Source organism: Bombina bombina, chromosome 12 (assembly GCF_027579735.1).
Source record: "Bombina bombina isolate aBomBom1 chromosome 12, aBomBom1.pri, whole genome shotgun sequence".
NCBI classification, from domain to species: Eukaryota; Metazoa; Chordata; class Amphibia; order Anura; family Bombinatoridae; genus Bombina; species Bombina bombina.
The window spans coordinates 157696326-157712204 of NC_069510.1; the positions used below are offsets into that span (position 1 = coordinate 157696326).

The 15879-nt window shown below is 40.5% G+C and overlaps 1 protein-coding gene across 1 annotated transcript in view; it reads right to left on the reverse strand.

Moving 5' to 3' along the window:
* Nucleotides 1–10196: 10196 nt before the first annotated feature.
* Nucleotides 10197–15879, reverse strand: part of STRBP (spermatid perinuclear RNA binding protein) — a 177255-nt gene continuing 171572 nt past the window's right edge. Inside the window, exon 10 of the mRNA XM_053695491.1 lies at nucleotides 10197–10694. Within this exon, the coding sequence (XP_053551466.1) occupies nucleotides 10618–10694 (77 nt within the window). The 3' untranslated portion in view covers nucleotides 10197–10617. The remainder of the gene's footprint in view (nucleotides 10695–15879) is intronic.

Consider the following 15879-nt stretch of genomic DNA (forward strand, 5'->3'; position numbering starts at 1 on the left):
CACCTAGACTAGCCCTAAAGAGCTCAATTTAAATTAGATTCTATAAGTAAAATCCAAGTATAACCCTACTATCTAACTTATTATTACACCTAGACTAGCCCTAAAGAGCTCAATTTAAATTAGATTATATAAGTAAAATCCAAGTATAACCCTACTATCTAACTTATTATTACACCTAGACTAGCCCTAAAGAGCTCAATTTAAATTAGATTCTATAAGTAAAATCCAAGTATAACCCTACTATCTAACTTATTATTACACCTAGACTAGCCCTAAAGAGCTCAATTTAAATTAGATTCTATAAGTAAAATCCAAGTATAACCCTACTATCTAACTTATTATTACACCTAGACTAGCCCTAAAGAGCTCAATTTAAATTAGATTCTATAAGTAAAATCCAAGTATAACCCTACTATCTAACTTATTATTACACCTAGACTAGCCCTAAAGAGCTCAATTTAAATTAGATTCTATAAGTAAAATCCAAGTATAACCCTACTATCTAACTTATTATTACACCTAGACTAGCCCTAAAGAGCTCAATTTAAATTAGATTCTATAAGTAAAATCCAAGTATAACCCTACTATCTAACTTATTATTACACCTAGACTAGCCCTAAAGAGCTCAATTTAAATTAGATTCTATAAGTAAAATCCAAGTATAACCCTACTATCTAACTTATTATTACACCTAGACTAGCCCTAAAGAGCTCAATTTAAATTAGATTCTATAAGTAAAATCCAAGTATAACCCTATTATCTAACTTATTATTACACCTAGACTAGCCCTAAAGAGCTCAATTTAAATTAGATTCTATAAGTAAAATCCAAGTATAACCCTACTATCTAACTTATTATTACACCTAGACTAGCCCTAAAGAGCTCAATTTAAATTAGATTCTATAAGTAAAATCCAAGTATAACCCTACTATCTAACTTATTATTACACCTAGACTAGCCCTAAAGAGCTCAATTTAAATTAGATTCTATAAGTAAAATCCAAGTATAACCCTACTATCTAACTTATTATTACACCTAGACTAGCCCTAAAGAGCTCAATTTAAATTAGATTCTATAAGTAAAATCCAAGTATAACCCTACTATCTAACTTATTATTACACCTCTTCACAGCCCTCTTCAGTTTCCTCTAATCAAATTCCTTCAACTTTATAAGCTTTAAACTTCATAAGTGCTGGCTAGTAACTACTTTAGTCATCAGATATAAACTAATAAAAAGAGACAACAAGAAACGTTAGTTTATTCGTGGTCCATACAGCTCATAAAGGAGTTCTTTTTATCCCTCCTGAGGGAATATCCCCTTCTACTACGACTCCACCAGCTCTTTTTCAATTATCTTAAAACCTCTTATTTTCCTTTATCTTTTTATTGGTTAGGAATTATCTGTGTTGTCAAGAACAATTTTTTGTCACTGACAACACAGACACTGCGGTATAATGTAAATATTTTAGTAGCGGACAGTTTTCATCCTTCTAACTACCCCTTAGCATTAGACTGAAGTGATAGCCTGGCAAAACTTTTCAGTTCTATTTAACAACAATGAACATAATTACCTATAAGCCTTGGGGGGGGGGGGGGGCATTATTATAACTTCTTAAGATTACAATTATAAAGAACTCGTGCCATCCTTTAATATATGGTGAACAACATATTAATTATATACACATGGTATTATTTAGAGGATATTACTTAAAGGGACAGTCTAGTCAAAATTAAACTGTCATGATTCAGATGGGGCATGCAATTTTAACCAACTTTCCAATTTACTTCTATTTAATTTGCTTAATTCTTTAGATATCCTTTGTTGAAGAAATAGCAATGCACATGTGAGCCAATCGCACAAGGCCTCTAGGTGCAGCAACCAATCAGCAGCTACTGAGCATATCTAGATATGCTTTTCAGCAAGTGATATCAAGAGAATGAAGTAAATTAGATAATAGAAGTAAATTAGAAAGTTGTTTAAAATGACATGCTCTTTCTAAATCACAAAAGAAAAAAAAAATGGCATTCATGTCCCTTTAACTGCTGTACGCTCTTCAATTCCTTCTTTCTCTTCTCTTCTAACTGAATCAAGCAATACCCACTTAATGCCACATTGCAGATGCTTTTAAGTTTTCTAATCTATAATTATAAATAGCATTTTGGTTGCTTTTTACTATCTTATGTGTTTTTTCTTAGGAAGATTATTTATCATTTTTTTATTTATTATTCTTTACTCTCAATTTTTTATATTTTTGTATTGTGTGAACATATAAGTATATAGGAATACTGGTGTACATACATTTACTAACAATACTAACTGCTAGTCAGATAATTGTTACAACTATTAACCTGTTCTAGATGGTCTCATTCTGCTCTGGAGCAATATAACTTGTTAGGAATTTGATTATACAACAAAGTGTTAAAATTATTCTACCTGCTGATTGGTTCCACTCACCTTTATATTGACCCAGAACAGCTGAGATCAATATCTCTGATGAAGCGCATGTACGCATGCGCGAAACGCGTCAGATAGGAGTAACCTGGATATCTTTTAATCCCACAAGGTGTGACGTTTCAGAGTATCACCTCCTTCCTCAGAAATAACCATTATGGTGCTAGCTTAAGGGTCCCTTCCCCAGCAGGCGCTAGGTGTATATCACTATTAAAAGATTAATCACCTAATCATATATTTTTTAATATAAAAGTAGTGCAGCACTTTCATACAATGAGACGTCTACTTCAATGTAATAAAGTGGCAGAACACCCCAGGTGACTATTTATAAAAAACAAAGAATCTAATATTAATGTGTGTTTTACAATTAACATGAAAGGGACATAAAAGTGCAAACGGTCTCATTTTATTATTGCTTGCCCATAACTATGTGTTTAACCTCTGCAAAGGAACAATGTACTGCAAGCAGCAGATGAGTTTATACAAAGCTGAGCCAGGAACATCCTTAAAAAGGGTCTGGGTTCTCTCTCCCACTGGGAGGTCACAGCCAATACTCCTGCATAGTTCGAGGTTTAAAGGAAACAAGCAGCTATTAACAAAGGCAAATGTACTAGTAGCAAACAATTTAGTACACTCCAGCAAGTACAATGTACTATTAGAACATATTTAAAGGGACACCTTGAGATTTTTTTTTATGAAACAACTTTGCCACATATTTTCATTACCCCCCCCCACACTTTTATGTAATTTAGTGCTGAAGAATGAGCAATTTATAATTCTCAGAACTTGAAATGCACCTGCTGACTTCTCAAGGCTAACTCTGCTACATGTCTACCCCTAATTGGCTTTAACTGATAATAACTGCAAAACAATGCCCTTTATACTAACTTTATCACAGTAGCTAGCCTTGTTATCTGCAGACTAAAGCCCTGATTGGCTCCTCCAAATTGATGGGTGGAGTTTGGCTATTGAAAAATAATTGTAGTAAAAAGGATGTTAATTTGTTTGAAAACATCAAGCCCTTGCTGTTGTGTTATTCTGTAGCAACATAAGGGTCTTGTAATTACAAGGCGTTTAATATCTCCCCCTTTGTGGCCAGACCACTTTTCCATTTGATGACCAATTGGGACCATTTAATGTACCCACACATATTATATACCGGTTTTATCGCCATTAAATGGACTTTCTAAAGATACCATTATTTTCATCATATCTTATAATTTACTATAAAAATTTTTTTATAAAATAGGAGGAAACTTTGACCCCCAAAATCTGTTACACATCTACAACCACCAAAAAACACCCATGCTAAATAGTTTCTAAATTTTGTCCTGAGTTTAGAAATACCCAATGTTTACGCGTTCTGTGCAAGTTATAGGGCAATAAATACAAGTAGCACTTTGCTATTTCCAAACCTATTTTTTTATCAAAATTAGCGCTAGTTACATTGGAACCCTGATATCTGTCAGGAATACCTGAATATCCCTTGACATGTATATATTTTTTTTTAGAAGACAACCCAAAGTATTGATCTAGGCCTATTTTGGTATATTTCATGCCGCCATTTCACCGCCAAATGCGATAAAATAAAAAAAATCATTCACTTTTTCACAAACTTTAGGTTTCTCACTGAAATTATTTACAAACAGCTTTTGCAATTATGTCACAAATGGTTGTAAATGCTTCTCTGGGATCCCCTTTGTTCAGAAATAGCAGACATATATGGCTTAGGCGTTGCTTAATGGTAAGAAGGCCGCTAAATGCCGCTGCGCACCACACGTGTATTATGCCCAGCAGTTTAGGGGACTTGTAGGGAGCATGTAGGGTTAATTTTAGCTTCAGTGTAGAGATCAGCCTCAGCATCCCACCTGACACATCCCACCCCCTGATCCCTCCCAAACAGCTCTCTTCCCTCCCTCACCCCACAATTGTCCCCACCATCTTAAAGTGAAGGTAAACGTTTCAGTTTCAGTTCCTTGTTCTCCATGTCTGACATCTAGAGCAGTCCCACCATCTCTCTACGTCGCTCTAAAGCGGGTTCACGATAATGCTTTCAACTGCGCATGCGCCAAACTCTGTGTTATTGTAACTCAAACATAGTATTCTATGAATTACTACATACATTGAATACTATAATACTGGAGAGAGCAACAGCATTATTGTGTCCGTGTAACCAGCTTTTGTACTTGGAATGGTGTTCAGCACACTGTTTGAAACGTCACGCGAGTATTAAGCGCATGCTCTTTCATGAGACGTGCATACATGAACGAGCATTTACCATAAACACTGCTATTTGGGCTTAACGCATGAGCTTAATACCCGCATGACGTTTCAAACAGTGTGCTGAACACCCCGGGGGGAAAACAACCATTGGAGGATTAAAGATGACTCGTCTGTCAATCATTTTGACAAAATGTCGGGTGGAGGAACAGAGGTTATCATAGGCTGTTTAAAAGGTAAAAAACTGCACAAAATAAGAATATTATATAATATTATATACTATGACGTGACCGAGTTCAGTTGACTTTACCTTCACTTTAAGTACTGGCAGAAAGTCTGGCAGTACGAAAAAAAATAAATGACTTTATTTTTTTAAAATATATATTCAGCAGTGATGGATCCCCCCTTAGCCCCCAACCTTCCTGATCCCCCCCAAACAGCTCTCTAACCCCCCCCGTTACCTATTTGCACCCATCTTGGGTACTGGCAGCTGTCTGCCAGTACCCAGTTTGCCATATAATTAGTTTTCTGTAGTATAGCTGCCCCCCCACCCCTCCCAGATCCATTAGATAAAATTTACCAACTCCCCCCCCCTTCCTCAATTACAATTTAAATGTTCCATAGTGTAGCAGTCCCACCCGCTCCAGCCCCAGTACGTGCTCCCGGTGCCCCTGCGCATGATCCCGCCCCCCTCTGACCTATTTCCCCCAGCAATGGGCCGTCACCCGCCTCCCTGCAATGGCTCCCACCCACCAACGATCGGCACCATCACTGGTCGATGCAGAGTGGCCCTCTCTGCATCGGTGGGTAAAAAAGGTATTGTAGTGATGCCTCAATATCGAGGCATCACTGCAATATCTTGAAAGCATCTGGAAGCGATCACGATCACTTCCACAGCTTGAAACCCCAGAGGACGTGTCAGGCACGTCCTTGGTCCTTAAAGGGACACTGGACCCAAATTTTTTATTTTGTGATTCAGATAGAGCAGCAATTTTAAGCAACTTTCTAATTTACTCCTATTATCAATTTTTCTTCATTCTCTTGCTATCTTTATTTGAAAAAGAAGGCATCTAAACTTGTTTTGGTTCAGATCCTTGGACAGCACAGAATTTATTCACCAATCAGCAAAAACCCAGGCTGTGCACAAAAAATGGGCCGGCATCTAAACTTGCATTCTTGCTTTTCAAATAAAGATACCAAGAGAATGAAGAAAATTTGATGATAGGAGTAAATTAGAAAGTTGCTTAAATTGCATGCTCTATCTGAATCACAAAAGAAAAAACATTTGGGTTCAGTGTGCCTTTAAGGGTATTTTTTTGTAGGACGTGCCTGACACGTCCTTGGTCGACAAGGGGGGCACATTTTACATTACACTGTCCATTTAAAGTTAGATCCAGAGCAGCAAAGCACTGACCACTCACCAACAAGGTTCCAGTAGTGCACTGCTGCTACGAGCCTACCTAGGTATCCATTTTTAAAAAAAAGATATCAAGAGAACTAAGTACATTTGATAATGGAAGTCATTTGAAAGTCTCTTAAAATGACATGCTGTATACATGAAAGATTATATTCTGACATTCATGTCCCTTTAAGGTGTAGATTATATCTGGAAACTGTATTTACAATGCTTTAATACCCCTTAAAGTCTGCTGACACTTTTGTAGATGAATGAAGTAATCTACCGTTTATAAACAAAGGTCTCAGGGTCCTGCTAAACGTAACAAACACGGCCACCCTGAGACCTCTACAATATAAGGGTTGTTTAGGAAACCATTGCTAGGTAAGTCTGATGAGCTCCTTGATGATCAGTAATCTACCGTTTATAAACAAAGGTCTCAGGGTCCTGCTAAACGTAACAAACAGGGCCACCCTGAGACCTCTACAATACAAGGTTTGTTTAGGAAACCATTGCTAGGTAAGTCTGATGAGCTCCTTGATGATAAGTAATCTACCCTTTATAAACAAATGTTTCAGGGTCCTGCTAAACGTAACAAACACGGCCACCCTGAGACCTCTACAATACAAGGTTTGTTTAGGAAACCATTGCTAGGTAAGTCTAATGAGCTCCTTGATGATAAGTAATCTACCCTTTATAAACAAATGTTTCAGGGTCCTGCTAAACGTAACAAACACGGCCACCCTGAGACCTCTACAATACAAGGTTTGTTTAGGAAACCATTGCTAGGTAAGTCTAATGAGCTCCTTGATGATAAGTAATCTACCGTTTATAAACAAAGGTCTCAGGGTCCTGCTAAACGTAACAAACACGGCCACCCTGAGACCTCTACAATATAAGGTTTGTTTAGGAAACCATTGCTAGGTAAGTCTGATGAGCTCCTTGATGATCAGTAATCTACCCTTTATAAACAAATGTTTCAGGGTCCTGTTAAACGTAACAAACACGGCCACCCTGAGACCTCTACAATACAAGGTTTGTTTAGGAAACCATTGCTAGGTAAGTCTAATGAGCTCCTTGATGATAAGTAATCTACCGTTTATAAACAAAGGTCTCAGGGTCCTGCTAAACGTAACAAACACGGTCACCCTGAGACCTCTACAATACAAGGTTTGTTTAGGAAACCATTGCTAGGTAAGTCTAATGAGCTCCGTGATGATAAGTAATCTACCCTTTATAAACAAATGTTTCAGGGTCCTGCTAAACGTAACAAACACGGCCACCCTGAGACCTCTACAATACAAGGTTTGTTTAGGAAACCATTGCTAGGTAAGTCTAATGAGCTCCTTGATGATAAGTAATCTACCCTTTATAAACAAATGTTTCAGGGTCCTGCTAAACGTAGCAAACACGGCCACCCTGAGACCTCTACAATACAAGGTTTGTTTAGGAAACCATTGCTAGGTAAGTCTAATGAGCTCCTTGATGATAAGTAATCTACCCTTTATAAACAAATGTTTCAGGGTCCTGCTAAACGTAACAAACACGGTCACCCTGAGACCTCTACAATACAAGGTTTGTTTAGGAAACCATTGCTAGGTAAGTCTAATGAGCTCCTTGATGATAAGTAATCTACCGTTTATAAACAAAGGTCTCAGGGTCCTGCTAAACGTAACAAACACGGTCACCCTGAGACCTCTACAATACAAGGTTTGTTTAGGAAACCATTGCTAGGTAAGTCTAATGAGCTCCTTGATGATAAGTAATCTACCCTTTATAAACAAATGTTTCAGGGTCCTGCTAAACGTAACAAACACGGCCACCCTGAGACCTCTACAATACAAGGTTTGTTTAGGAAACCATTGCTAGGTAAGTCTAATGAGCTCCTTGATGATAAGTAATCTACCCTTTATAAACAAATGTTTCAGGGTCCTGCTAAACGTAACAAACACGGTCACCCTGAGACCTCTACAATACAAGGTTTGTTTAGGAAACCATTGCTAGGTAAGTCTAATGAGCTCCTTGATGATAAGTAATCTACCCTTTATAAACAAATGTTTCAGGGTCCTGCTAAACGTAACAAACACGGCCACCCTGAGACCTCTACAATACAAGGTTTGTTTAGGAAACCATTGCTAGGTAAGTCTGATGAGCTCCTTGATGATAAGTAATCTACCCTTTATAAACAAATGTTTCAGGGTCCTGCTAAACGTAACAAACACGGTCACCCTGAGACCTCTACAATACAAGGTTTGTTTAGGAAACCATTGCTAGGTAAATCTGATGAGCTCCTTGATGATCAGTAATCTACCGTTTATAAACAAAGGTCTCAGGGTCCTGCTAAACGTAACAAACACGGCCACCCTGAGACCTCTACAATATAAGGTTTGTTTAGGAAACCATTGCTAGGTAAGTCTGATGAGCTCCTTGATGATAAGTAATCTACCGTTTATAAACAAAGGTCTCAGGGTCCTGCTAAACGTAACAAACACGGCCACCCTGAGACCTCTACAATATAAGGTTTGTTTAGGAAACCATTGCTAGGTAAATCTGATGAGCTCCTTGATGATCAGTAATCTACCGTTTATAAACAAAGGTCTCAGGGTCCTGCTAAACGTAACAAACACGGCCACCCTGAGACCTCTACAATATAAGGTTTGTTTAGGAAACCATTGCTAGGTAAGTCTGATGAGCTCCTTGATGATCAGTAATCTACCGTTTATAAACAAAGGTCTCAGGGTCCTGCTAAACGTAACAAACACGGCCACCCTGAGACCTCTACAATATAAGGTTTGTTTAGGAAACCATTGCTAGGTAAGTCTGATGAGCTCCTTGTTGATAATAAAAAACCCATAAACCTTCTTGCAATAAGAGACTTTATACATCGACTAACTGACCATGTTTCCCTTTACAGAGCTGATTAATTATATTAGGCCAGATAGGATGGCTTCCTTTCACAGGCAGAAGGGCATACATTTATCTGAGACTGAATTTATACATAGAGATTATTGCAGCGTCTTATAATAATTAATGGTAGGACAGCGAGGGTGATGACAGATGACTTCTCTTCAATTCAGTAAATCAATCAAGCCTGAAAACGATCTCTAAGAATGCAGAAGGAAATGGTATCCTCCTTATATTAGGTATCTCACTGCCTCTGTGCTCGGCCACTCAAGATCTTAACGCGCTGACATTGCAATGAGCGCAAACTTCTTTATGTGCGTACACCTATTAAGGAGAGCAATACTAAACTGATGTAATCTTGCAGCAGGCAAGTGTCTTCTTAAAATCTGGAGCCTAGTTAATGGCTTTCCCCCCAAATTTGGGAGCTTAAAGAGACACTTAAATCAAAATTAAACTGTCATGATTCAGATAGAGCAGCAATTTTAAACAACTTTCCAGTTTACTTCCATTAATAAAATGTGCACAGTCTTTTTATATTTAATCTTTTTAAGTCACCAGCTCCTACTGAGCATGTGCAAGAATTCACAGAATATACGTAAATGCATTTGTGATTGGCTGATGGCTGTTACATGGTATGTGTATGCATTTGTAATTGGCTGATGGCTGTCACATGGTACGTGTATGCATTTGTGATTGGCTGATGGCTGTCACATGGTACGTGTATGCATTTGTGATTGGCTGATGGCTGTCACATGGTACAGGAGGAGTGGAAAAAGACAGAACTTTGAAAATTGTCAGAAAAAAAATCTACTGCTCATTTGAAGTTCAAACTAAGTGCCATTGCATTGTCTTTTTTATTGTGCGCTTGTTTATGTAAATCTTCTGTATATATACTGGACATGCACACACATGTAAACAGGTCTCAGTCTTTATTGTAGATCCTTTAATGCCTCTGAATTCAGAAGAATCGCAGTATAAGAATTAGAATAATACCATGGTGTAAACAACGCACACGTTATCCAGCTACTTCTAGAAGGTAGGCCTCGTACTTACATCTCTGCCTTCTACCAAATCATTTATTAGAATGCCACGCTAAACTAAAACAGACTCCCCGTACACAATGTCCCTATGGAAATAAGCCCTCCCTCTGTCACCAAATCAGAGAAGGGTCTAGCAAGGCAGAAATGATTACTTAGTGTAGAATCAAAGACAGAACACACTTCATTTTAGGACAAAACATTTTATTTTATCAGTTTAATATTATACATCCTTCACAAATTTATTTATTCATTTTACAGTCTCATACTTCATTTAAAATGTATTCTTTTATCTCCTATTTCTTCCCTAGAACAGAAGGCGGGCTTAACCCCTATTCTGCCAGACTTACCTATACATGGCTGGGTCAACTGGCAGCAAAAGCGTTAAGTTTCCTGTAAATGAGGTAACATTTCACAGTACAATTTTTCTTCAAGTTTGTTTTTTGTTTTGTTTTGTTTTATTAAAGAACTAAATTTGTAAGTTTATGTTTTATTTTTTTGTTAACATAAAAAAGTAGGAAAAAAAATTCTTTACAAAGGGGTTCCCTCAGACAAAGAAAATAAGATGGTTCACTGACATTCTGGTCTGTCTGGTCAAAATACGCTTGTTAAAAAAACGAGTAGTGAGGAACAGGGTATGCTGGGAATTTCATAACTGGTAACAGAACCATTCTCTTGGGGATACCTAAAGAAAGAAGAGAGGAAGGACCAAGGTATGAGTTCTCTTGTGCCTCTTCTAGGTGGGAAATATTAAACACACGCACAATTACATCCTTCAAGAAGTCAGTGCGAACATGGAGTTTTAACCCAAAGCAGACAAAACGAAATAGACTGCTGTATTTTCAGAATCTATATTATTTGTAAAAACATATTGACGTTATTTTGCTTTTTATCACATGATATATATAACATTATTGACATTTGATATATTATTATTTCATTTATTGATATTATTTACTTCCATTTGCAAAGACAAAACTGTTTGTGCACGAAGGTTGTCATTAAAGGGACGTTGTACACTAGATTTTTCTTTGCATAAATTTGTTGTGATGTATAGTTCTGCTTATTTTTAAATAACATTGTAGGACTCCTAACCACTCCCCAAAGTTTAAGATGTATACAGACTTCACATTGCTTCTGTTTGTATAATAGGTCTATTCATATGCAGGGAAGGGGGAATGTTCTGCTATCAGCCACTTTCAGTGGGTGTTCCAGACTAATCTCAGCAACAGTGCTAAATTGGGATCTTCAAATAAAGTTTTTAAAAGGATTTATACTGGATTTTTATATCAGTATCTGTGCATATTATTCTTTATAATAGTGTATATTACATGCAGTTAAATGAAAATTGGTGTACACTGTCCCTTTAATTATAGGGAACATGAAGGTTTTCCATTGATGAATTGCTTGTTAACGTTTATATAATGTATAAAAGGTAAAATTTTATGAATATTTATATTATTCAATTATTGCCTTAAATCGCTGAAGTATATATATATATATACACACACACAAATATATACTGTATATATACATACATATATATTTATGCCTTTAATAAAACAAGCTGGTATGCAAAAGCAGACAACTAAAAGGGGCGGCCAGTGCTTTGTGTTCAGCGAATAGGAAAGAGAGGGAAAGATGCTGGAATTTGCAATATATTTATGAGGATTCTCCCATTGTTGCATTGTTCCAGTAATCTAGGATTTTTTTTAAAAATCTTTGCAAAGTTTTTTGAGTTCACCATTGCTTATGTTAAATGTAATAACACAAATTGTATGCGTTCTTTGCTCTAAAACATTCAACAGATAACGTATGATCTACAATCCACGCGCACAACCTACAAAACTGTGATTTAATTCCAGTTTTATGTAGGATTCTTATTAATCTAAACCTGTTAATAAATTCTCAGAAGATACAACAGCTATATAGGAATGTGCTTTCCTGGCATGTCATGGAGAGGTTAATACATTGTATTATTATGTAAAAATATCCAAAGTCTCAGTCCTCACAGCCTCTTATGGAAAAGCATGACTTCCAACTGCAAATGCGCCTGTAGCTCTCATAATGACTTAATAAAAAGTATTATTGGTGTAACAGCGCTAATGAACTGACACCTTGTGCTGCCGGTGTAACAGCGCTAATGAACTGACACCTTGTGCTGCCGGTGTAACAGCGCTAATGAACTGACACCTTGTGCTGCCGGTGTAACAGCGCTAATGAACTGACACCTTGTGCTGCCGGTGTAACAGCGCTAATGAACTGACACCTTGTGCTGCCGGTGTAACAGCGCTAATGAAATGACACCTTGTACTGCTGGTGTAACAGCGCTAATGAACTGACACCTTGTGCTGCCGGTGTAACAGCGCTAATGAACTGACACCTTGTGCTGCCGGTGTAACAGCGCTAATGAACTGACACCTTGTACTGCTGGTGTAACAGCGCTAATGAACTGACACCTTGTGCTGCCGGTGTAACAGCGCTAATGAACTGACACCTTGTGCTGCTGGTGTAACAGCGCTAATGAACTGACACCTTGTGCTGCCGGTGTAACAGCGCTAATGAACTGACACCTTGTGCTGCCGGTGTAACAGCGCTAATGAACTGACACCTTGTGCTGCCGGTGTAACAGCGCTAATGAACTGACACCGTGTGCTGCCGGTGTAACAGCGCTAATGAACTGACACCTTGTGCTGCCGGTGTAACAGCGCTAATGAACTGACACCTTGTGCTGCCGGTGTAACAGCGCTAATGAACTGACACCTTGTGCTGCCGGTGTAACAGCGCTAATGAAATGACACCTTGTACTGCTGGTGTAACAGCGCTAATGAACTGACACCTTGTGCTGCCGGTGTAACAGCGCTAATGAACTGACACCTTGTGCTGCCGGTGTAACAGCGCTAATGAACTGACACCTTGTGCTGCCGGTGTAACAGCGCTAATGAACTGACACCTTGTGCTGCCGGTGTAACAGCGCTAATGAACTGACACCTTGTACTGCCGGTGTAACAGCGCTAATGAACTGACACCTTGTGCTGCTGGTGTAACAGCGCTAATGAACTGACACCTTGTGCTGCCGGTGTAACAGCGCTAATGAACTGACACCTTGTGCTGCTGGTGTAACAGCGCTAATGAACTGACACCGTGTGCTGCTGGTGTAACAGCGCTAATGAACTGACACCTTGTGCTGCCGGTGTAACAGCGCTAATGAACTGACACTTTGTACTGCCGGTGTAACAGCGCTAATGAACTGACACCTTGTGCTGCCGGTGTAACAGCGCTAATGAACTGACACCTTGTGCTGCTGGTGTAACAGCGCTAATGAACTGACACCTTGTGCTGCCGGTGTAACAGCGCTAATGAACTGACACCTTGTGCTGCCGGTGTAACAGCGCTAATGAACTGACACCTTGTGCTGCCGGTGTAACAGCGCTAATGAACTGACACCTTGTACTGCCGGTGTAACAGCGCTAATGAACTGACACCTTGTGCTGCCGGTGTAACAGCGCTAATGAACTGACACCTTGTGCTGCCGGTGTAACAGCGCTAATGAACTGACACCTTGTGCTGCCGGTGTAACAGCGCTAATGAACTGACACCTCGTGCTGCCGGTGTAACAGCGCTAATGAACTGACACCTTGTGCTGCCGGTGTAACAGCGCTAATGAACTGACACCTTGTACTGCCGGTGTAACAGCGCTAATGAACTGACACCTTGTGCTGCCGGTGTAACAGCGCTAATGAACTGACACCCTGTGCTGCCGGTGTAACAGCGCTAATGAACTGACACCTTGTGCTGCCGGTGTAACAGCGCTAATGAACTGACACCTTGTGCTGCCGGTGTAACAGCGCTAATGAACTGACACCTTGTGCTGCCGGTGTAACAGCGCTAATGAACTGACACCTCGTGCTGCCGGTGTAACAGCGCTAATGAACTGACACCTCGTGCTGCCGGTGTAACAGCGCTAATGAACTGACACCTTGTGCTGCCGGTGTAACAGCGCTAATGAACTGACACCTTGTGCTGCCGGTGTAACAGCGCTAATGAACTGACACCTTGTGCTGCCGGTGTAACAGCGCTAATGAACTGACACCTTGTACTGCCGGTGTAACAGCGCTAATGAACTGACACCTTGTGCTGCCGGTGTAACAGCGCTAATGAACTGACACCCTGTGCTGCCGGTGTAACAGCGCTAATGAACTGACACCTTGTGCTGCCGGTGTAACAGCGCTAATGAACTGACACCTTGTGCTGCTGGTGTAACAGCGCTAATGAACTGACACCGTGTGCTGCTGGTGTAACAGCGCTAATGAACTGACACCTTGTGCTGCCGGTGTAACAGCGCTAATGAACTGACACCGTGTGCTGCTGGTGTAACAGCGCTAATGAACTGACACCTTGTGCTGCTGGTGTAACAGCGCTAATGAACTGACACCGTGTGCTGCTGGTGTAACAGCGCTAATGAACTGACACCTTGTGCTGCCGGTGTAACAGCGCTAATGAACTGACACTTTGTACTGCCGGTGTAACAGCGCTAATGAACTGACACCTTGTGCTGCCGGTGTAACAGCGCTAATGAACTGACACCTTGTGCTGCTGGTGTAACAGCGCTAATGAACTGACACCTTGTGCTGCCGGTGTAACAGCGCTAATGAACTGACACCTTGTGCTGCCGGTGTAACAGCGCTAATGAACTGACACCTTGTGCTGCCGGTGTAACAGCGCTAATGAACTGACACCTTGTACTGCCGGTGTAACAGCGCTAATGAACTGACACCTTGTGCTGCCGGTGTAACAGCGCTAATGAACTGACACCTTGTACTGCCGGTGTAACAGCGCTAATGAACTGACACCTTGTGCTGCTGGTGTAACAGCGCTAATGAACTGACACTGTGTGCTGCTGGTGTAACAGCGCTAATGAACTGACACCTTGTGCTGCTGGTGTAACAGCGCTAATGAACTGACACCGTGTGCTGCTGGTGTAACAGCGCTAATGAACTGACACCTTGTGCTGCCGGTGTAACAGCGCTAATGAACTGACACTTTGTACTGCCGGTGTAACAGCGCTAATGAACTGACACCTTGTGCTGCCGGTGTAACAGCGCTAATGAACTGACACCTTGTGCTGCTGGTGTAACAGCGCTAATGAACTGACACCTTGTGCTGCCGGTGTAACAGCGCTAATGAACTGACACCTTGTGCTGCCGGTGTAACAGCGCTAATGAACTGACACCTTGTGCTGCCGGTGTAACAGCGCTAATGAACTGACACCTTGTGCTGCCGGTGTAACAGCGCTAATGAACTGACACTTTGTACTGCCGGTGTAACAGCGCTAATGAACTGACACCTTGTGCTGCTGGTGTAACAGCGCTAATGAACTGACACCTTGTGCTGCCGGTGTAACAGCGCTAATGAACTGACACCTTGTGCGGCCGGTGTAACAGCGCTAATGAACTGACACCTTGTGCTGCCGGTGTAACAGCGCTAATGAACTGACACCTTGTGCTGCCGGTGTAACAGCGCTAATGAACTGACACCTTGTGCTGCCGGTGTAACAGCGCTAATGAACTGACACCTTGTGCTGCCGGTGTAACAGCGCTAATGAACTGACACCTTGTGCTGCCGGTGTAACAGCGCTAATGAACTGACACCGTGTGCTGCCGGTGTAACAGCGCTAATGAACTGACACCGTGTGCTGCCGGTGTAACAGCGCTAATGAACTGACACCTTGTGCTGCCGGTGTAACAGCGCTAATGAACTGACACCTTGTGCTGCTGGTGTAACAGCGCTAATGAACTGACACTTTGTACTGCCGGTGTAACAGCGCTAATGAACTGACACCTTGTGCTGCTGGTGTAACAGCGCTAATG